Source organism: Phalangium opilio, unplaced genomic scaffold, assembly GCF_054372755.1.
Source record: "Phalangium opilio isolate 3A_F unplaced genomic scaffold, DU_Popi_V2 ptg000082l_1, whole genome shotgun sequence".
NCBI lineage: Eukaryota > Metazoa > Arthropoda > Arachnida > Opiliones > Phalangiidae > Phalangium > Phalangium opilio.
In genome coordinates this window covers 1,863,573-1,888,302 of record NW_028324189.1, presented here as the reverse complement: position 1 = coordinate 1,888,302, position 24,730 = coordinate 1,863,573, and the positions used below count along the sequence as shown (strand labels likewise).

The 24,730-nt window shown below is 35.8% G+C and overlaps 1 protein-coding gene across 1 annotated transcript in view; it reads left to right on the top strand.

Annotated features, from left to right (window-relative positions):
* Positions 1–24,730, top strand: part of LOC149650821 (protein qui-1) — a 50,277-nt gene that overhangs the window by 5,198 nt on the left and 20,349 nt on the right. Inside the window, exons 3-9 of the mRNA XM_089847446.1 lie at positions 8,415–8,731; positions 13,215–13,417; positions 15,454–15,656; positions 18,400–18,566; positions 19,886–19,969; positions 23,698–23,845; positions 24,237–24,411. Of these exons, the coding sequence (XP_089703572.1) occupies positions 8,611–8,731; positions 13,215–13,417; positions 15,454–15,656; positions 18,400–18,566; positions 19,886–19,969; positions 23,698–23,845; positions 24,237–24,411 (1,101 nt within the window). The 5' untranslated portion in view covers positions 8,415–8,610. The remainder of the gene's footprint in view (positions 1–8,414; positions 8,732–13,214; positions 13,418–15,453; positions 15,657–18,399; positions 18,567–19,885; positions 19,970–23,697; positions 23,846–24,236; positions 24,412–24,730) is intronic.

Sequence of the window (24,730 nt, the reverse complement as noted above, 5' to 3'; positions counted from 1 at the left end):
CTATACGGTTTATAAGGTCTACGCTTGAAGTGTACACTATACATACTAATGAGTGATATTAAAAATATATATAAAAGCCCCTTTTTCATATAAGTATAAAAAACCCTCTATGTTTAGTAGAAGTTAATCTCATGGAAAAAAGGGAAAACGCCTTATTCGACTTTCAAGAGAACCCCTAACCTCGGTAACCTCATCCCAACCGTAAAATTCGCTACCTTTAAATCATTTTGCCATTGAACCGCGCTTTATCTCCATTGTAAACTCAATTTGACATACGTATACATCATCCTATAAATTTTAACGTAAGCTTTGCACGTGGGTGGAATTTTTATATTCCTAACTTAAGTTGATACCACGTGAAATAGGCGAGTGGAATGTAATTTCAACGGCCATAAATATGCCATTATTTCAAAGCTCTTAGTCTGAAAGCTTTATCCTTTTAAATATCTATTTTAATCCACTTTTTTCACGCGGAGATTGTACCGCAAAATGTTATTTAAGTTTACCCAAAAAGAGGTTAGGGTTTGGTACATTCTCACTGTGAAAAATTTCCAGTCTTTGTTTTTTGAAAAGGCACTTAGGCGAGAGATTCTATGCTTAGCGACCGTAATTGCTTGTTTTCGAGGCAAGGGGGAAAAAAGAGGGAAAAAATAAATGCGGCTTTAAAACAATCCCCTTTTCTATCATAACATAAATGAACCGCTTGGCGGCGGCCAAGCGTCTTCATTTACCTTAACTTAATTATTTTCTTAATTAATTAATTAAATGTATACCAAAACTTGAGTTACAAAAATAATTACTTATAAATACTAAATATTTATTTCACGTAAATTGCCAGGAAATTAATTCCAATTAATTAATTTAATTTAATTTGATTTTGTTTTGCAATTTTTTATTTTATTTATTTATTAATTTAATATATATATTTTATTTTACTAAAAAAAGAATTTTTCCTACATTTTTTTATTTCTAAATGAGAAAAATATTTCCTAAACCTTTTTAAGAAGTTTTATTTTTTTTTATTTTTTGAAGTGGTGGTAAGAAAAAAACCCCCCAATTCAGCCTTTGGGGGATCTAGCCTCTTAGAAAAATAAAAAATATCGGAAAATTATACACGTGACTTTTAAGAAGAAGAAAAAAATAAAGAAAAAACATTTTGCACCTCGAGAATTTTTGATCGACCCAAACTTGGCTTGTATTGGGAGTCGTGTGTTTTAAATTTTTTTCTCGTGCGCTTCATTTGGATCCAGTCGCAATTTACTTCACGTGAATATAGAATTTTATTAATTGTCTACGTTTAATAGTAGAGTATTTTCCGAATGGTTGTAGAGCTTCTCTACGATTCTTTAAGAGCAAATGGAAAAATTGGTTGAGATGTTCGCGTTTTTATTGTGAATTAAGTTTAAGGCTGGTATTAGTCAGATTTAAAAACAATTACGTACTGTTTTTTTTCTATAAATAAAATTGATCAGGAAAATTTATTTTATAGGGTCAGGGAAAAGCCTTTATTTTTTAATAAAGTCAGGGAATTTTGAAATCGAAAAATATATTAGTTTCCCCTAGGTTTCCCTTAGAATTATCTCCCCAATATCTCTCGTTCCTGCTTTTGACTTGTATTAACTGAGACAACGCGAATAAACCCCAGGGAAGTCGATAGGTCAGATTGAGAGAAAATCTATATTGAATCTCAGACCCTTTTTGATATCTAGCGCCAAAAAAAGAAAATAGGTAAGAAACTAGATGAAAAAAATGAACGTAAGAATCATAAGCCTGCTTTTGGAGCAGAGAGCTTTTACCTCCAATTTTTTTATCAATTGTAGCTGAACAAGAAAGAAAAATAACTTGTAGCCTTGAAGGAAAGTTGGAATATCAGTCTTAGTAATAAAAGAGGCTTAATTAATTATTCAAAAAAAGAAAAATAGGCTTAGCACGAATTCAATAAATCAAAGGAAGGTGATTACCCATAATCCCTTTTGGTAATTCGATCCCCCCGTCATGGACCATAGCCAGATAATCTAATTAAGAACAACCAAGGGTTAGGGATATGTTAAAAAAAAGAGTTGTTGCCAGGGCCAGCTCAAAAAACCCCAAATTAAAGGGTAGGTCATTCATTATTCAGGGATGTTTTTTATCTTTAAAATCCCCTTGGTACGTTTATTGATCTACGCAATTTTAATTGGTCTACTACGCGGAGTCGTGGCTTTTTATAAATATGGTTCTTAGGTCAATAGGTCATATCGTGTCCGATCCCTCGGTATCATCAGAGAAACCTAAACCTTTGTGAATAGAAAATGGAGAGTAGAGTAGCCAAGGCTTAATAGTTTAATAACAAAAACCCTAGGAGACTTGTAAGGTCATACCCTAGCAGACGACGTTTGAATAATACAAGTCAGTAAAACGAATAAACGATTTAATGATAAATATTGCCCCTGAAGCTAATTCATGAGAACTAGCTTCAATTTTAAAATGGTGCTACCACTGCTACGTGATAGCGCTTAACAATCCCCTACCGAGGGCATAGGCGTGCGCAAGGTACTCTGGGAGAAGTTTTGCCGCACATAGCCCACGAACATATCTACTCCATCTCACCTACTCCTCTAAGCTCTTTGAAGACTGTGATTTAACCAAGTTACTCAACTAGTTATTTCTATTTCAAGAGTACTGCTGAACTACTAACCCGTAACGATTTGTCAAAAAAGTTCTTTAGGTAAAAATATGTGTGTATTTTCGTCGCATAATTCAAAAATTGATTTCTCGAACCCTACTGCTTAAATACAAACCGATTTTCTTTGTTTTATGTTGTAAAGACTGCAGGTTTTTCTTTTTTTCTTTAATATATGGATTATTTTGAGGCTCTGAGGTTTCCGTAAGGCTTACGAGAGAAACAGGAAGCTACTTCGCAAAAATGTCACGCGAGTCTTTGAATCAATTTCCGCCCCAATGGACACAATACCACACCGTCACCGAGCAGCCCCTTTTTCTCCATAATCTTTTCCAAACGATTTTATTCTGGTAGCACTGCGGGACTTATCATTTTTGACATCTCTTATAAACAACCTTTTATATTCCCCCTCTCAATCTGTCTTTCTATGCCGGATGTCAAGCTATATTTATTTATTTATTTATTTACTAATTCAAAGGTTTGCCTCGACTTATTTCCTTTCTAAACAAGAGTTACCAGAGAGGGTATTAACGGGTTTGCCCCAGAGGTCGGGAAAGTTAAAATTATGGACAAATTTGAAAATTGATACAGATAAGGTTTTAAATATTATTTGAAAGGTTACAAAGTGTGACGGTATTGGCGTCTGCATTGGCAGAGATCCTACCCATTAGGTGACGACTGCCCCGTGACCGCTAGATATGACTTGACCAAAACACTCCTTCGGTCACCTCCTAAGTGTTTGTTTAATGTGGAATCCAAAATTAGGAGTAGCGTTTTAAAGAATAACAAGTTAACCATTTCATTTAGAATTAGTTTAATTTAGAGGATCAGTTTAATAAGTATACATATGAATTTTCAATACATAGTTAAAACATTTTTTATGAGATGAACATTTTAAAGTAATATTATGTTTATTATCTTCCACTAAACATTGGTGCTCCTCGAACGAAATGAGGTGATTGCACTGGTCTTCTCTGGTGAACGTATCCTCCGTAACCTCCACTATAGTACATTCCATCACCTCCTTGGTATGGGTTGTAACCTTGATGTTGAGCTGGTTGATGGGCTCTCAGCCTAGCTAGGTAATCCTGTTGCCAACCGCGTCTAGTTCGACTCTTCGAAGTAATTGTTCTAACCGGAACAAAAACGATTGATTCCTCGGGATCCTTAATTACTTCCTGCGTAGTAAATCCGTCTTCATGATGGCGGTTATCACTGGCAGGACGGGCGTAGGCGGTAATTAAAAACGTAGCCAGAATTACGGTAATTAACTTCAACATTTTGTTAAGGATGAGGAGAAGTTTCGAGTTAGGCTTAGAGAATGTTTTAAAAATATTTGAATTTATACTCCGCGCGTGATTTTTAAAGTAGCGCACGCGCCAGGCACGAAATTTTTGAACTTTGACCCCACGTGAATTTTAATCTCGTGGTTTTTTTAATAAAGGGAAGTAAAAGTAAGCCTGTGCTAAGCCTAATTTTGATATCCGAAATATTTCCATCGAAAGTGTACGAAAGTTGCCGGGAAAGTTTCCCCAAAGACCTGTCGTTTGCAATAACAAGTTTTAGCAACTCCATAGACTATAATGAGAGTCGAGGTATGGGAAAAGCTTGGTTTTTATTTTTCAAGAAGAAAAGCTACCAAGATCAAAGGAGGGGATGTTATTAAATCATCTTCCGAAATAACAGAGACCCTAGCTTTGACAATAGTATCAACTTCCCTTGGGAAGCACTATCGCCTTAATATACCAAGGCGAAAAGGTTTGGAGAAGATTGCAAATAAGATTTCGGGGCGATCCATAGACTATTTCGGTTAAAGGCTCGAGCTACTGTCGCGATTACCTTTAAATATAGAAATATATCTGGTATATCAAAGGCGGGATTCTCTATGGGGATAAATTTTCGATTGAAAAGGTTAGTAGGTCAAAAAGAGGTCGCGAACTTACTTTCGCCGATAACGCGATGCCTTCGATAAAGCTTTGATGGCGGCGAGAAGTGACGTCAGAGAGCTTGGTTGTACCGAGAGGAAAATATACCTTACAATAACTTTCAACTATAATATTTTCTTAACGCTCTTTTGATGATGAACTCTGGCACGTAAGGAAAGCAAAGTGCTCGATTTAGTTCAATTCAGTTCCATAAAATTGAAAATACGAGTTTTTTAAAATAAAATTCAGTCAAATGTTTATTTACTTGTAACGAGAATTTAATTTCTGACACTAGCTAATCAATTTAAAAAAATTACTATAAATAATATAAAGTCACTGTAATCGATTATGAGAGAAAGCTTAATTGTTTACGAGTTTTACGGACAAGCTGTTGGGGATAATTTGATATTAAATTTTTGACGCCCGTTAATAACTTTGCCGCCTTTTCCGTTCGGGGTGCTCGCGCATCCTATTCGGAAATTCATTGGCGGGCTATCGAGTGGACCGGTCACGTGGTATTAATTAAGGAAAAGCTCCAGCTGGTTTGACTACATTTTTTTCTTCTTCTTCTAATTATTTGGGGAACGGATGGGGTGTTAAAATAGTAATTATCCAAAGTCATTATTACTTATTAATGATATAAACACGTGAAATTTATGCAATAATAATAAGGTTACACTGTAGAAATATTTTAACTGTATATTCTTTTCTCCTCCAGCAGTGTTTTTCGTTAAGCCTTTCCCATGCCATGTATAATAGGATAGGTTAGCCCCGAGTCTAAAAGAACGTTACCTCAAATATCGGATTTCTTGAGCCCAGGTATCCCCCATGCATTTTTCTAATGTAATAACATAAGTTCATAAGATATGTTCCTTCCATAAGTTTGTTAATCTCTGGTTACAAACTGGAGCTTGTCATGAAGTGAATGAGGTAGGTCATGGATTTGAGATAAAGCGACGCCTGGTGAGGTGCTGTCAAAGGCTTAGTACATACTAAATAGGACCTAGATGGAAGTCTTGCAAAATTAACCACCGAGTGTAGGACTTCAATTCTCGCTTGTCGTTCTCGAACTAACTCTTAGTAAGCCTCTAGCATTACGAAGCATTGGTAGTGTCATACTTATGGAACATATCTTATAAACTTATGGTAATACCAAATGACTAGGGTCTTTATTTTTTTGCTCCATAAGATGGATCGTGCTCACTCCCAAACACTAATGGTTAATATGCCCAGACACTAATTTATAATCATATACCCAGCATTTTTCTCTAGAGAGAGGAGTTTGATTATGTTGTCTCAGACGATACATTGTATACATTTTAATTGTATTTAAACCAGACTTTTTTGAGACAATATTCCATTGAAAATATTGGAAGAAATAAGTTTTATTTAACCCCCAAACAAATCCAAGAATTTCACGCCTTCTTGGAAAGAGAAATCTTAAGTTTTCAAATTCGGACTCAACTTACATTTGAAAAGGCCTTTTCGTTAACTCTTAACTCTCTTCTACTCCTGTACAGGGTGTTTCTAAAAAAGGTGATAGGACCAAAGTATAGGCTGTTCTATATGGGAAATCGATTTGAAGTCGAAAATGTAACTTCTAAGACATTTTTCCACAAGGGAAACCCCCCTAACACAAGTTATGATTATCTAGAGTGTTTTAAGGATGACCCCTTGACTAATTAGCAGTGTCTTTCAGGGTATTTCTTCTTAAATTTAAGGGATCATCCTTAAAACACTCTAATGGTGTCCCTTAGGACAAAATATCATAACACCCTGTATACTTCAAAACTTCCACGAAATAAAGGCGTAGGAAGAAAACATATTGACGAAATGGACTTTTTAAATCCGGAAATAATGTAGAGAGGTTAAGTTGCCATAGACCCTTTCATTAAATACCCAGAGAAACAAACGCTTATTTTCATTTCTCCAAGAGTCAACCCCAGAAGGTCTATTTCTTGAAAAGAAAATTGAGTATTTATTTTCTTAAACATATTCTCCATGAGTGTTTTAAATTTGCTTAACCTGCCTATTTCTTACTGAAGATAGTGGCACTACCGTAGGTCGCTGGGGGTATTCACTCCATTATTATGGATCGTGGAACGGTCTAGGCCTTACGTTTGGATATTCCATTAGTTGGAAAAACCCCAAAAGCGTGAAAGAGGTTCGCCTATATTTTTCTATATATCGGAATCCGATATAGGTACCTAGAGAGAACACTAAGAGCTATTCCTTTCTTCATTGCAGTATCTGATGTAGCGCTACTTTTATTTCTACGGCGTTTATTATTGTGTAGTCATCCGCCTTAGCATTCTGTAGCTATAACTTTCACTGACGATTGCTTTCAAGCATCCTGTCCTAGATAAAGCCTTTTGGGTAATGGATATAGTATAGGCTTAAAAAGAATATGTTCCGAGTTTAAACATTGGTATAAAACCCCCTTTCTCTCTTATATTCTGGTTGATAGGCTGTACTTCCTTATCTAATTCTATCAACAACATATCTTATATAAATACTCGAGTTTTAATTAGGCCCAAAATCAACAGCTTCCCGTCGTGAAACATCTGGCTGAATCAAAAATAGGCTTAGCTGTTTTCTTCTTATTTAGGGTTAACGCTCGTGAGGAAATTTGTTTTCAAGCTACGCGCATTTTTTATCCATGGTTATACACTTAGGCATGACGTCATTATTAAATCGCGCGCGCAAAGTCACGGTCATAGGTCACGTGAAATTTATTTCATAACGTCTCTCGTGCTGTAAGAGTCAAGTCACGCGCTAAGATTTTAAAATTTATTTTAAAACAATTGTTAAGCCTAACTTTCGTTGGTGTCTTAAAAATTAACAATGTTGAAGTTAATTATCGTAACGTTGGCTTTGATTACCGCCGTCTACTGCCTCGAAGCCAGTAATTTTCCCGAGAACCAAGATGAACAACAAAAGAACGCCGAGGAACAAGTTGTTTACGTCCCGGTTAAGAAGGCAATTACCGCCAAGAGAGCTAGACGTAGTTGGCAACGGGAATACTTGGCAAGGATAAGAAATCAACCTCAGGCTCAACATCAGGGTTACAACCCGTATGAGATGCAACCGTACAGAACCTACGGGAATGGAGGAGGCCGAGGTGATGGCATGTCTTACGGAGATCCTGGTGCGTCTTTTAGATACTACAGGGATATTTCAAGAAGGCTCCAACAACAGAATTGACATGATGTTTAAGGCTGCAAGAACAACATCTAAATTTTATTATTTTTATATCACATCATTTCAAATGTAACATACAATTTGCAAACATTTGGTTTTAAAAATTTATACCATAAAATATATCATTTCTAATGTATGAATATATCAAGAATATAAATTTATATTTTTCGAGGAAAGAAATTTGTGGTCGTTTGTTTAAAAATGGTTTAGTTTCAAGTTCCAACAGTAAACAGGGTGGATTAGGTATTTGTGGCTATTAACTTCTATGGGATAAATGATTGCAGCCTGTTATCTCAATGTTTAGTGGAGAAATACTATCCCATTGGTCACAAATACCGAAACCAGCCTGTGTATTTGCTGACAACGTCATATAGTTTACTCAGAAGTTAAAATTCAACCTTGTAAGGGTTTTTTGAATGCGTTCTGATTTTTCTCTATAAACCACCAGACTATTTGGAGTCGAAGCTCAACTGTAGTTAGAGAACTATACTGAGTATATTATTAACCTCTGACCTTTCTTTTAGATTCTATATCATCAACTAAGAGTTTTTATGTATCCGTTAGCTTACATTGAAAAATGAATAATTTAAGCTATAACTTTGTATTTCTTTTTTCTCCCCCATCAGGTCGATAGGCCCAATGACATTCCCTAAAGTTGAAAATGGTTGCTGAATAAAAGGACCTTCATTGATTTGAATTTCGAATTCTGGAAAGGACTGACTTACTCTCGGTCGGGTCTCCATAACCTCTCCTTCCCCCTTCTTACTTGCTGAGGGAATTTGTTGAGAGTGAATTTTGTCAAAAGACGATCACAAATTGACCATGGCTCAAATAGCGGTTGATCAAGACGATATTTTGCAATCAATTTTGCATGGAAATTTAACGAGCGTACCTAATCCACCATCCAGAGTCGTTAAAGTTTTCATTTCATCAACAAAATCTGGTGAGTTTAAACTTTTTAAATTTTCTTTCCTTTTCTTGTGAAAAAAGGCATTTTTGGAATAATTTAGAAGGGTTATTTATTTATTTATTGTGGAATTGAAGGAATAATTTATAAGGGTTATTTATTTATTTATTGTGGAATTGAAGGAATAATTTATAAGGGTTATTTATTTATTTATTGTGGAATTGAAGGAATACGGTTTTATTTATCGTGGCATTTATAGAACATTTTATTCCTTCATGGATAAGTCGTGGAATTTATGGAATAATTTAAAATATTCATGGATAATTCGTGGAATTTAGGGAATATATTAAAAACTTGATGGATAATTCATGGAATTTGGGGAATATATTAAAAACTTGATGGATAATTCATGGAATTTGGGGAATATTTTAAAAACTTGATGGATAATTCATGGAATTTAGGGAATTTATTAAAAACTTCATGGATAATTGATGCAATTTATAAAAAAAATTAAAATCGTTCATGGATACATTTAGTTTATGAAATAATTTAAAATACTCTTGAATAATTCATGAAATTGATGAGAATTAATGACGTTAATTAACCGTTGAAATACATGGAATTAATGAAAATTAATGACGTTAATTAACCATTGAAATTCATTTAAATGGTCCATAAAACTAGAACTAGAGCTCTCGAACTTTACAGTAACTTAGATATATCGTAATATCAAGTTAGGTGGGGGGGGGGGGGCATAATGACCGGATCTTGTCAGCTGATGATTATAATCAGTAAGGAAGAGAGATATATCCTTTAGAGCGTGTCATGTTCGTCTGTGCCGGAGCAGCTCCGAGTAAAGCTGAGGAGGCGCTTATCTGAATGAAGATCGATAAGGATCTCAATCTAAGCCAACCAACCTTGCCCCCCCCCTTACCCTAACATCTAGAGAAGCTAGCTAGAACCAACCAACTCCCCCAAATTTTCGCTCCAATGAACTTTTACGCGGAATTCGACCTCAGTATGCGCGACTCTCAAAACACCTCGGGCGCTAAAGCAAACCCCAGAAAAACTTCGTAATGAATCATATCGCCTCCAAAATAAAACTTCCAATTGATTTCAAAATATACCCAGGAAAAGTTTCTAATCCTCAAAATGGATTTAGGTAAATTTAAATATATTATTTATATCTTTTCCGATACGACAGGTTTTGAATATTATTACGTGTATACTTTCAAACGTGGTTGTACTGCGCCGGCGCGAATCTCTAATAAGCTTAAATTGAGTTAAAATGACGCTGATGATAAAAGCATTATATATCTTTTCCCACTTATTATTATGTTATGGGCATCACCACCGGCTTATGTCCGGTCTGTTTCCAGATTATCCTATAGTGCTCTCTCTCAACTAGATCGTCGCGTGACAAGAAGCACGCGCCAACTCCTTCTAGGTAGTTTCCCGCCAAAACATTCGGTAGAACATTTGCCGACATTTGCTTTTAGCGCCAAATATAACATAACCCTTTTCCCCCCTTACGTGCTGTAAACAACCATTAAGTTCTTTCTTCGTGTTATAACAAACCGTAAGAATAGCTAGGACAATGGTGGTACCATTATCTTTTTAGAATACAAGTTGCCCGCCTTTCAGTTCAAAGCGAGAGTTGCCTGCCCTATTAGCATATTATTAATAGGGTTAAATCGAAATGCCTCTTATCTAAGCCTAACGTAATCCCAACGCAATGAAGCGAGGAACGCTTCGAGTTTGCAGTATACTCCTCTAAATTTAAATTGGCTTACAACGCGAATTTTCCTACACACTGTCTGTACCGAATTCTAAAATACTGGTGTATATAGACAAGAGTTCTAGCTAAAATGTTCAGCGCGAGTCCATGCACGAGCTACAGGTGAAGCCAATAGGAATTTTACTCCTATATTCTAGTGGTTTCCCCCTATATTATAATTAAGTTGCAGGAGCGTGTGCAGTACATTTTTAATGAAACATGAATGTTTTTCAAGATGTAGTGGGAGCCTACTATATAACAGAAGCATTCATACTACTCCGGACTAACCTAACCTATCCTCTATTGAAAGTTTATACTAGAGGTGCAATATTTTTGTTTTTCAACTCTTGATGCAAGTTGGGGTCCGCGGGCCATATTTATTTTACTTTATCAATACCACGGGGAAAAAAAGAGGATGCGCTTTTCCTTGAAGTTCACACAAATTCTGAAATAGAAAATATACAAAATTTGAAGTTTAACCACATCCTAGAAAAGCGTGTTTGAACTATAGTTCATCTTTAGTGACATTTGTTATATATATTTAGAGTAGCATTTCAAAAGCGCACACCAAAAAATGAATATGTGAAGAAGAAAAAAATTCGCAGGTCAAAACTATATTATACAAATTTTGTCAGAAGTTATCAATTCCTAAAATTATCCGTAAAACATCCCCCTTAATTTATGGTATCAGAAACACCCTGTGTAATTCTAGTAGATAAATTTACTCTTTAACGTCCGATATTTGATTATTTCAAGTTAGTATACTTTTATATAAAGTGTAGGGACATCACTAGATCAAACAAGATTTAAAAAAATAAAATATATTACATTTTGGAGAAAAAAATGTATGTATAGAGAATTTGTAAAGAAATGGCAGAGTCAGGGATTTTCTCCTCTATTTTTCTCTCTCGCTCTCTCTCTCTCTCTCACTCTCTTTCTGGGAAAATGGCATATTTGCCTTTTTCTGGATGGACGTTTAACTCTTCTTTGAGATATTTTTAGGGCCTACAAAATAAGATATAAGAACATTTGAAGTCAAGTCAGTAAAACTGTGAAGATTCTCTCTCTCTCTCTCTCGTCTTTTTTATTTGAACATAATCGAAGGAAACCTTTGGCTTTACTTTTTTGTGTAAAAGAGACTCTCTTTTTAAGTTTAAACTTATTGAAAACAGCACGTAATAAAGGCATTGAAAAGGCTTAGCAATCATTTCGTCTGAGAAAATTGGAGAATGCGAATTATACGAGCTTGTAAAAGTGAATCACACACTGCACACCCAAACGTCAATTTGAGTTTGTATTCCAATTATTTTTGAACTAAAATTATTTCCAAAATACCGAGAGGTTTTAATCCAACTTTAAAACGCCTGTAACGTTTGAACAAAGGCAGATACATACAAAATATGTTACTTCCATGAATTAGACATTGAATACAGTAATTTCACCAAATTTTATGATAACCACAGCCCAAATATTGCACAATGTTTTCCATTACAAATTTGATCCATCATTTAACTTTGATTCAAATTACGAAACGTAACGTACAATTTAAACACATCATAATGAACTAAACACTCTATATAGTAATTGCACGGAGTATTATAACCCTAACAACCAAATTAAACTAAAAGTAAACACTTTTTCATCTCAATATCTTTTTAAAGCAAACCAAACTTCGAAAAACCTACGGGAACTTGCAGTGAACAATATATATTGATTGAACAGACGGTTTGAAAAATAAACAAGGGGATATAGCTCGATATTCTAAGCTCTTTTTTTACCTTTTTCATCAAATCGAAGGCTTTCAAAAAAACCTTCTTCGAAACTTGCCGCGTCGTGGGTGGACATTTGAAAAAAAAACGGTGTCTTGGCGAAGCAATTTATTTTCCGCGTGTAACTTCTCTTATATGGAATAGATACAGCTACTAGGAATAATTGTGTGTGAGGGTTTTGATAACTTACTATCCGTTACGTCTCATAATTATGACGTCATTCTAACTGTGATGTCATTGGTTGGCAAGGTAAATTTCGTCTTTCATAATGATTAATTTAGTTCTTCTTACAAAATCCATTTGAATACCTTGAGAAAAAGGGTATACAATGATTCCTGTTAGCTGTATGCATTACTGATGAAATGTATAGAAAAACGGGGTCGAAAAAGCAGAACAAACACAGTTTGACACTAAGTTCAATTTCGTCGCGAGCTAAGAGATTTATTTTCTCGGTTCTAACCCAAAATCGAATTAGTTTTGGGGAAAGGCGAAATCAGATAAAATTCTTACACGCTTTCTCCATTTTCTAATTCCTTATTTTTAAGGTAGAAAAGCTGCCCAAATTACAAAATCCATTTTCAAGAGAGCATTTGTCATTATCTCATAGTATTTAAGTCCCTTGGAAAAACCATATTACAGATTATAAATTTTATTTAAGAGATATAAATTCAAAGGGTATTGTTGAATTTTCACAGGGTTAAAAGTCACTCAAGGGGTAATTTATTACAATTATTAATGTTTGGACATATTCTATAGACTTTGAGTGAATTGGAAGATATGAAAATTACAATCATGATGTTGAATTTTAAGCGCTTACAAGCCACTCAAAGGTTATATAGTAATTCACCTTATCACAAAATTTTGCATCTGAAACCCTTCAACCCCTCTCTTAAAAGGGGTCACGTAAACTCGTTTGGTAACTTGACCCTAGGTCACATTAAAATAATCATTTTTTATTTCTTTTTGTCTGTAGATTTTGAACAAGAAAGGAGAGTGCTACAAGATTCGGTTTTACCCGATTTACAAAGGCATTGTTTATCATTGGGACTCGATGTCCAGTTTGTGGACACCCAACAAGGAAACGAGATAGAAGCCTCCCTTGAACCTTTCGTTTTCGATCGACAAAGACGAGAAATCGAAGAGTGTTATCAAACATCTCTTGGCTGTTTCTTTTTGGTAAGTTTTGCTGATTTAGCCTAATATCTTAACACACATATTAGGCTAATTTACTGAAAGATTTATGATGGTTTTACGCTATTATTTCGGTTAGTTTTTGCCAAATATGTTTAGGCCAATTGTAGCCGAAGATGTAACCCAATCATAGCCGAAGATGTAAGTCAATTGTAACCGAAAAAGATGTAGGCCAGTTGTGTCCAAAGATGTAGGCCAGTTTTACTCCAATAATGAGTTAGAACTCCAGGTTATCTAATATAGTAGGAAACAGAGATACGCTGTTTCCCTATTGTACCCCTTAAACCAAAACACCTATAAAAATGGCGATCAAAATACCTGCTCTATAAATCGCATAGTTTTTATTAAACATAAATCAAGAATAAGCATTGAACCGAATATAAAGTTTGGAAAAGCAACCCAAAAAGTTAAATTTCTGTTTAAACGCGATAGGGAAATTTAACCTAAAAAATATTCCCCCCTCAAAAACCCTTCCTAAATTTAATGCTTGAAATATTTCCCGTCATAGCTTCGCGCGCTCGAGAATCGTACCTGAAAATAGACCATTTTAGTCAGAAACCTTTCCAGGCCTTAACACGTAGATCTATTTCAAATTTAAACGTACGTACCAAAGGCACGTGGCTAACATTCGCGTGTTTTTCGTGAAAAGAAAAAATTGGCTCGCGCGTAATGAGAGCTCGTCCGAAAAAGCAAGCAAATTGTCCAAAAATGCTCGTTTATTCTATCCCGCGAGATAATAGTTCATTTCAGTCTCAATCTTCCATGAAGATAAGCTTAATTACCCGTAAGGACATGGTTAACTTCATTGTAAGATTCCTATGGGATATGAAAAGGGAAATTCTGACCAGTATCGATTTTTCTCGTGTGAGATTTATGGGTAGGTTCGGGGTTTCTTATTTCTACAAGAGTTTCTCTTTCAAGATGAGGGTTCATTAGTCCGTTCCCTTAAGAAATAGAAGCTTAGGGTTAGCACCCATTGAATTCAGTGTTGAGACGGTCTTTTTTTCTCCGCAATCCTATTTCCTATGGAGCGAATACTTGAGAGGAAATTTATTTCCGAGTCGGATAGGAAGAGATAACCGATTGACATTGCTAGAAAACGAATGTTACTTGTCCTAAATAAAGTCCATGGGCATTCTCCTCCGCAAGGCTCTCAGAAAAAAACCCTTTCGTAGCCGGCTTATTCTAATTTTTTTATTTTAATGTATTGTTTGTGAGCTTGTTTTAAAGAAAAGGTCAATTTAAAGATTTCCTAAGCCTAATTTTAAATTCTGAATTACTAAGCCTATTTTGAAATGTTTTATCCCGAAGTTGTTAAGATTAATGTGATTTTTATACCAAAAATATTATGATTAATGCAAGTTCATACCGAACTTTTTAGGCCAAATTTATAATAATAATAATAATAATAATAATAATGTTTATTGTGTTATAAAACAGTACATTCGTGCCAGCTAGTTATAACACATTCGTCAATCTAGTCGTTAATTTAATTTAATTTAAAATTAGGTGGTGACTTTTTTTAAAAATTCAAGCAATAGTAGAATAAATTATTTTTATGGTAGGAAATTCCCTATTTTAATTTTAATTTCTTTATGTTAACGTCAATTCTTTAAGAAGAAGGGTTTTTTTATTAAAAATGTCAATATACTTTCCATAGGTATGATAATTGTGAACTATTCTTGATATGGGTGATATGTCGTGTGGTTGCCGCTGAAATAAACTTCTTTTTCTACTTTTGTGGGTTGAGGTATTGAAGTTTAGGCTAGATAATATTGAGGGGTTTGAAGTTTAATCCCCAAATTTTTAACCCTTCTTTTTAATGCGTGGGAAATAACCCATGACGGTGACCCCGCCCCTAAGGTGTTTCCATATCTCTTCTGGAATTAATGCAATGTTCTATTGCTCACGAATTTATAAGCCATTAAGCCTATTTTTTACTAAGCCTATTTACTCCAAATTTCCTAATCTCCAATATTTGAGCCGAATAAGCCTAATATTTAAAATAAATACATTTTCAGTGTTTAATCGGTAACAAATACAAACCATACGTTTTACCGACGAGTTTCGAAGCGAGCGAGTATCAAATAATCTACAACGCTGCTCAAGAATCCGGTTTGGACGTTTCATTTCTGGACAATTGGTTCCGGCTCAACAATAATTTAGTTCCTCCGGCTTACGTCTTGCAGCCTGTCAAACACAAGTACCGCAAATTCAGTCTCAGGTAAACCAATAGAAAAAAATTTAAAATAATTTCTTTTGTTAAAAAAATTGCAATTTAACTTCCATAACCAAAATCCTACTATAAACCAAATTAATAATCTAGCAGTAACTTTATTAATTGCTCTGATTACGTTAGCTCTTGCTAAACAAATTAGGAGAAACACAGTAACTTCCAATCCCCGCCGTGTAAATAAATTTCCCAAACAGATTAATTTCCAAAGGCTTAGAATAGGAAAGTTCCCTAACTCTGTAGGGCCCTCGCTTTACCGAGCTTTTCCCGCGCAAAAGCAGCGAGGTTAGGTACCCCTAATTTATGTTATCGCTGTCCGTAATAAAATTTCATTTGGGCATTGGGCTTTTCCGCGAGCTAGGCTAGCTATTCTCTAAGTGGTGCCCCATTCTTGCAGCTTGCACTTTGATTGTATACCTCCTATATAATAAAATTGCGAGAACACATTTAGCAACTAAGAACATTAAAGTATATAGTTGTATTGTAGTGCAGGGCTTCGCTTCCCACGTGCATCGCCGCCATTTTGAATGAAAATAATTTAACAATCGGAGCAAAGAAAAGTAGGCCCATGAACTGCTAAATTATCTATACGTTCTCTTGTCTTAGATATGTTCTTTATAATGGAAGTTACTCCGCTTCTACAGAAAACAGTAGGGCCCTCTTACGTTTTTATCTCAAAAATATGCATTAGAAGTATATTTATTTAAAGTTAATATTATATGAGGGAACCTTTTAAGGGTTCCGACCAGATCCCTAAAAGTCCCTATTTTCCTGTAAGGTCCTTAATCTACCGATTGAAATCGGTATTAGCTGCTTAAATCACCCAATTTTCCAAAAAAAAACCGCAATAAAACAAAAAATCTTATAATTTTGTTGAATTTAACTTCGGGGTTATATACTTCAATATACGAGTTTAGAAACCCGGTGGGGGGGGGGGGGTTCACTCTTTTCAAGATTATTACCTTACGCGCTCTTTCCAAATACTTTGTGGATAAATTGGGAGTGCTGCAGGAAAGCTGGATGTCGAAAACAGTTTAAGAATGGAATGATACCACCTGTTTTCAGTGCCCCCACCCCCACCTCGATCGATACCTTTCCTTCTCACGAGAACTGCATAGTTATACGAGTTTATATATCCAAAATCTTACTGCCACGATTTCCCGCCAAAACCGGGAAAGGTATACCCTTTCTTCCAAAGAAATTAAACTTAAGGAATGTAAGCTCAATATTTATATTTATGTTCATTTGTTGAAACTTGTGTAACTTTCTAATACTAGTAAGTTAGCCGTTTAGACACAAATCATGTCTGTCTTAATTTCTGCAAGTGCAAATAATAGGTGAAACCAAGAAGTGATATCTAGTTTATTAGGGAGAAGGTATAAATTTGCCACATTTATAATCTAGCTTTATCTCCAGTCCAAACGTACGTCCGGAGTTACAACCAGCATCTCATTGGTTCTTGAAAACTCACGTCAGCGCGACGCGAATGACGAAAATTCCGACTGAGGAGAGGTGAAATAGCCCCGCCTCTTTTTACGTCCCCCCCCTTGCATTTTGAAAGGGGGACTGCAGGACTATGGCGCGCGAATACTTAGACATCTTATACCTTCTCCCCAATAAACTAGATATCACTTCTTGGTGAAACATTAATTGTCTCTGAAAACTACTTTAGACAGTTAGGGAGAACCTGTAAACGTCGGGGAAATTGCTATTAAAGCGTTACCAACAGACAGACGGATTAAGCTTGAATCGATAATTAAACTTCAACTCCTTTAATATATTTTCTATACTGTTAAGGAATTTTCGCGATTGTATTTAAATATTTCTGTAAATTTGTATTCCTTGATTTGGGAATATTTTTTTTGTTGGGTTCTCCGTTCTCGTTCTCATCGTATGCCCCCTTTTCGAAATATAATTTGAAATGTAATCGCGAGGGAAATCTATAGCCCCCGGCAACTGGGGCCTGCGGGGCTCCGAGCTTTAGAGTTATTGTTAAGTTCAGATTGTTCAACAGCTCGAGAACTATAGCTTCGCTGACTGGACCCCAAGTTCGAGGATGTTATTATACCGTTATTCCAAGCAGCCCCAACCCCCCCCCCCCGTGAACAATGTATAGTCCCTATCGTTTCCTGGCGTTGGCCTGATTTACAGAGACGTACGACGGACGCTTATAAATTATCGCCATATTCGATTCGATTGTTAGACAATAGATTGGGTTTATTTATAACTCGGTAGATGAAGTTGCTTATTTTGAAACTTGGGGATTATTGAGATTATTTGAAATGAATACGAATCCAGATGATTTTTCCTGTGTCTTTTATAGAACTAGAGTCTTAACACTGCAAAGTCGATGTTTTGAATAGAGTTAAATGTTTTTTGATGATTTTGCTGTACTGATTGTTGTAACCTAAGTATTAGGTATCGTTGCAAAGGAAGAAAACGTACTATAATATACACAAAGGATATTCACAGTATCTTTTATAAACCCACAGTTATGCCCTCCAAATTGCTCTGCAAATTATCCCGTGTTAATCCTATGAAGATAATGTTTATTAACATTTTGCTTAATTACTCGAGCCCTGATTGTTGTAATTCCATTTATTAGGTATCGTTGGAAAGCGGAGAAATAGGACTATGACATACTCTTACGTAACCATAGTTCTGACGTCATAGTCATATTCATTTTGAGGAAATGTTAATTTTGATAAAAGATTTTCTTATAACCTTTCTGCAGAAGGCCTGACGATTTGAACAGACCACAATGCGAAGCCGAGGTTCTAGAATGGACGGAAGAATTAGAGAAAATGATTCGAATTGTCCAATATGGCGCACGTGTTGCTTATGACGAAGGCCTAATAAATCAAGAACAAGATGAAAAACACAAGAGATATTTCTTCTCTGGTAAGTTAAAAATTCTATTTAATTTTAATACACTTTCTTGGTTAAAAATTACATCAAAAATTAAAATTTTCCGAGAAAAAAAAACGCCTGAATATTCTGAAAATGATACTTTTCTGTTAGGCCTTTGCAAACTTTTTAATTATTCCTTTTACGCCAAGGCCTACAGTAACTCCTTGACAGAACTACGACTGTACTGTACTGCCTTTGGAATTAGTGTCACAGACAATGAAGGGATGAAATTTATTCCCCCTTTTGCCTGAAACTTCAGTTAATCCTAAAGATCCTGTCCTAAAATGCTTAGAATAAGCCGGTGCAAGACGAACCGAGGCTTAAGTAGCTGAAACTCCCACGCTTAAATCTCCAAAGGGATATTATCCTCCATACATAGGTTAAAAGAACAAAAAAACAGCAACTAACTTTGTTGTACGTAAGGAAGTGGCAAGTCCTTTGTTTATAGACATTGTGAAAAAGTTGTAGTTGTTTGTTCTCTTTGTAATTAACATAGTTGAGATTGATGTCTATGCAGTGTAATGCAGCGTTGTCTAGGTTATATCATAGGCAACGAATGCAGTGTAGAAATATTTGAAAGGATTCCCATGGTCCTTATGGGTGGTCGGTCACACACACACACGTATTTTGTCCGATATTGGTCATCCTAAAAAAAAACCCGGACAGTGGCTATCATCGATTCTCGATCTGAAGAAAATAACATTTCCGTTTCTTCTCTCTTTCTGACCCATTATTTTCTTGAATGTCCGATAGAGGCTATCTCTTGACCATTACGTATAATAAACGGACAGTGGTAATCACTGGACATTCCTTTTCTTTGTATCGAGATATTTCATCCTAAAGAAGCCCCTTCTTTTTTTCATTTATTTTTATTCCATGACCGTATTAATACATTCTGATCCTTATAAGGCACTTCTATACAAAATTTCTTGTCGAGACAGGAATGCATATAGTTAACTGGAATCATTCTCAACGTATCTAGGCGGGTTTTGTGGGAGGAGCTAAGACTTATTATTATGAGTGACGAATTTTACCAATGCGAATAATCTACCTCGCTGCGAGTTGCTACCTACCAATGAAACAACAGTTAGAAAGACGGCATCAGAATTATGAGGCGTGAGGGATAGTAAGTTCTTAAGCCCGGCCCACAAAACCCGCATGGAAATTAACATGGGATATATGGGGGCACATTTATTCCTAGTCTCTTTATGCATTCCTGGTTAATAAAACACTGCCAAGGACTTTTTCAATCCACTGTAGGATTTTCGAAGCAAAATCACACAGAATTGTTTTATTTTGTCATTTAATAGGAGTTCATACTCAACTGCGTCACGCGTTAAGTCTTTCCAAGCCAAATGAAAATCGAATCATCTGCGTCGTTCGTCAATTCGATGGTAAGTTTTTACCTTTTTCTATTTTGGGTATATAATTCTTAGGCAAGGCTTAGGCGAGGGTAAGGTTTAATTAAGACTGGGTACGTCATTATTGCCGGTTGACTGCCGGATGAAAAGACTCATTATCTATAAGGATAGAAAAAGAAAAAGAAAAATTCTTGTCTGAAAGGGCATTGAACGAAAAGCAAGAAAAGACCTAACCATCTAACCCTTGACCTAAACGGAATGAAAGATCACGTGATTAGTTTTGAAGGAAAAAAAACGAATTTAAAATTATAACTCTCTCCGCCGTCTTTTTCTCGACTCATGATTATTCATAAAGTTTAGGGAAAAGCTGCGAATTTCGACACGTCTTTTTTTTATTGAGGAACCTGGAGAAAAATTGGATTTTTAGCTTCAGTTTGATTTAGGGATTTTGAGTATTATGCGTTTTTGACTATTGAAGTTGCGCGCAGTATACATTGTGCTCCAAAAAGGTTGGTTTGACCGAATTACAGTCCATGGACGACATTTTGCCCTAAAAGTTGGAGTGTCAGTGTTTAAAGGATGACCCCTAGAATTTAAGTCAAAAATTTAAAGACAATGCTATATAAATTAAGGGGTCACCCATAAAACACTCCAATCACAATTTTCTCTATATGGGAATAAAACCATATCCCTACGCCGAAGTGTTTGCCCTTTGACCTTTTTAGATACATAAAAAAATCATGGAAATAAAATAGTAAAACCTTAGATTAACCCTCTATAACCCAACTTGTTCACTAGTCTTAAACCGATATATTGATATAATACGTAAAGCTGACGCGTATGAACACGTAAAGGTGAAATCTAATAGAAGAGAAAGTAGTCTTTGAAGTGAAGTCTTTTCTCCTCTTTGAAAGTCTCGTTAAACGAAATCGGATCCTTTGCTATATATATATCAATCCTGCAAACACCCATCCTCTCCTTAACGAAGATTCGGACTGGAGGTGGGAGGATGGGGAGAGGGGGGATGGATCCATCCACGATCTGCAGGAATAGAGAAGGCTAACTATCTTTTAGAAGTGAAAGTCAACCGTAAGACGAATCTGTTACTATAACATAGACACGCGTATTATGAAAAGGCTTAAGGTCCTCTAAGTACTTGTAAGAAAAGGGGGATGTAGATTGGAGAAATCCCAATCAATAGGACATTAAGATGGATTCGGTGACACCCCCCAGGGTCGGGGTAAAAGAGGATGGGGGTGGGGTAGGCCAGGGGGGTTTGAAATCAATACGCCATTAAGGGAACTTTCGTAATTGGAGATGTTAAGGATCTTGGGACTTTTAAACACATTGGAACAACGGAAGAATGAATGAATATAATACAGAAAATAAATTTTTACTTCGCGAGTTTTCAATCTTTAAAATTATGCCCCCCGTCTTTAGTGATTGCCAAGTCGTCAAAACTATGGGTTCTGTTAAGTAGGTCGTTTAATTTTAGCAAGGGGATTGGGAGAAAGTAGATTAATTCGGAAGTAATCTTAAATTAATTAGGTGTTGTTTCATTAGGGCTGTTTGTTAAAAGGAGGACGAAAGGGAATTTAATTAAGTGATTTTTTATCGTTTCTTAAAACCAATCTGCGTAGTGAAACATTGGGGAAATACCTCCGAAAGATTTTAAAATTGATTTTCGAATTTTGAATTTAGGCGAGCCATGTAACAATTAATGGAGTGAGGCCACGTGATTTGTGAATATTAATTAACGTAGTCCTGAATAAGTTAACTAATTATGAAGTAAACAAAAAGTTAAATTTAGGAATGAAGATGAATTTTAAGGTTTTTGGGTTACTAATATTATTTATTATTTTGGACGGGTGGAGCAAAGTTTTTGATAATTATACGGGGGTTTAATTGACTTCTGTTAGGAGATTGATTGGATGATGGTACCGTGATTACCTATTATAAATATTGATTGTGTTTGGTTCTCCCTGTCTCCGACGGCGACAAGGGGAAAGAGCTGCAGGGAGCTTTGTTTGCAGGGACATAAGCATGGATGTTTGTTCGTTAAACTGATTTCCAAGTGGCTAATTTAGCTTTGAGGGACAGTTGGGAAAGGTTCTATACGCTTTTACTTCACTCTTATGGACTTCCTATTTGAAAAATGTTAATCCTTTTTTGAAAGCCTGAATGCCTTTGAGTTATTTTTCGTATATTCCTTGGCGGGATGGCGAGCATTCAAAATTATCCAGGCTCAAGTTAATCCCGAAGTGATTTTTCCATTTCCTGTCTTTTATTTCAAAAGCGAGAGAGCGGGGAATGAATCCCGGTATCTATGTAAATTCGTCCATTGATCCTCTCTTCCCGCCTTTTCCTTCTGTATACCGAATACTTGTGTGTGTCGCGAGATTAGGTTTTCCCGCGTTTTCGAATTAACCTAAACAGCAGCCATGGCTCGGTTAGTTTTAGGCGGGAAATAGCGCGTGGAAAACCAACCACACCAAAGACGCCGCGAGCGCGTGAGGTGTGAAAGGTATACGAAATTTTACCGCCAAAAATCGATGGTAAGACCTCCTCGCGCCATACGAATTCATAATTAAACGCTTTTCCAAAAGCGGAAGTCACGCGGGAGACGGGGCTCTTTCACACCTTTGCTTTCTGCCCATATATACTCTCAGAGAGATGAGCGGCGCTGGAAGGCGCCGAATGAAAGCCGCTTCAAGCCGCTTAGTCATTATTTCTCGGCTTGGGCGTTTTTAATTTCCGGTCTAAATAATACGCCCTGGATCGTTCTAGGGCTTTCAGATACGAATAGGGGGGTTTATTAACACTCTAAGAATGGGTTAAAATTTTAATGGAATATACGAGATTTACCCTTTAAGTTCATCATCATTTAAAAGTTGTTAACTCTTAAACTTAAACTTCAACAACGCGTATCGTTTTTTTATAACATCTTACGTTTTTTTATTTTGCTTTAATTTAATGTTAAAAAAGACTTAGTAGCGGGTAGTAATTTTGAATAAACTCTTGTAAGAAAGATAGAGGGGTATACGTGGTGCCTTTGAAACCACCCACAAGAAGGCTTAAAAATTCCTTTGCTTCTGGGTTTAAAATCAACATCTAGTCTGGTTTGACGCGATAAAGTATAGTGGACAATCCAGAAGAAAAAGACTCTAAGCCTCGCGGAATGGAAGGAAAGCTTCGGAAAAGCTTCCGTTTTTGAGAAAATCTTATTTTTTTTATATGTATAGAAACCTTTAAGGGCCAAGTCTTAAGACATTTCTTGGGAAGTCTTTTCTGGAAAGCTTGATAGAGATTTGAAAATACTTCCAACTAGACTAGAAGACGGTTGATTTTTCATCCTTAAAAATTTATAAGGGGGAATGGTTTCCAGAGAAATATCTCTCTTATAATCTTCAAGCCAACTTGTTTACGCTTGCTTATATGGTGTTAAATATTCATTTAAATAAATTAAAACTTAACAGTTAAGCCTTTTCAAAATGACTCCCGCCTTTTCTAAATTTTTAATATAGGTTTATCAAATATTCAAAAATGTTTTAATCGATTTTGATGAAGATATTCAATTCCGACATGAATGTTAATTGATTCACCTAATATTATGATCTAAATATGGTTTTTTTTAAATATTCAAAAAATTTTAATCGATTTTGATGAAGATATTCAATTCCGACATTAATGTTAATTTATTCATCTAATATTATGATCTAAATATGGTTTTTTTTGTGTGTGTGTATTCTTATGTTATACAGAAGTGCCGGTAATTGAGGGTACCACACCCATGTCCGCTTCGGACTTCGTTGACACGGTGGCCGTTGATGACGAGAGTAATTCGGGTTTTCAACAACTATTTGAGGACATCATCCTGGGCGTTGACCGCAAGAACGTACACTACTTTTCGTAAGTGTATCATTTTAATTAACTCTCAAGCTGACGCGTGCGGACAAAATTCTAGAAAACACGTGGTACATGAAACATATACATTGTGTATGTTCTAAAAATGGCATTTTGACAGAAGGGACAGCCCCTAAAACAAGTTATGATTTGAGTGTTTTGGGGATGACCCCTTAATTAAAATAGAAATCATTGTCTTTCAGTTTTTACTTTGTATATTTGAATATGTTTCTTTGGAGAAGTTAAAGTTAGCCTTATAGCTCAGGGGTTCATTAGTAGTATTCTCTGATTTTCTTGGCAAACTTTACCCTTTCGGTTCTTGTTCAGTCACTTATACGATTCTGAAGTTGGTCAGTGCACGATCTTAAGAATTTTCTGGGTTCCTCTATCTTCCCAGAATTCCTTTCCAAGAGAACGGTGGAATTGACTCGGATTGCGAAGAGCACTCGTCCTACCTGGAGAAATTCTCTCAGCTGGTCCTCAACAACTTGAAATTACTTTCGGAGGAAGCTGCCGCCGCTAGCGCCCCCTCTTGGGGAGAATTCCCGCCTCCACTTAGGCTAGCCCTCCAGGCAAGTAGACAACCACGTATATTTTATTCCTAACCAATCATATTATCCCATAAAAGTAAGGGATTTTTCTCTCGGGAACACGAACCCTATAAGTTTTAACGCGTAATAAAATTATCGAAACACCGAACGAAACTTGAAAAGTTAGGAGTTTGAATGTAATTCAAGATTTCGCTAAGCCTAACGAGCTTAAAACAATCAGGAAATCTCGCATCGTGATCTGAAGAATACGAAGCTTCTAATTGGCCCTAGATTTGTGTCAATTATTTACTGAAATATAGGCAAAGTTAGGCTTATTATTATTTATTATAAATAGTTATCG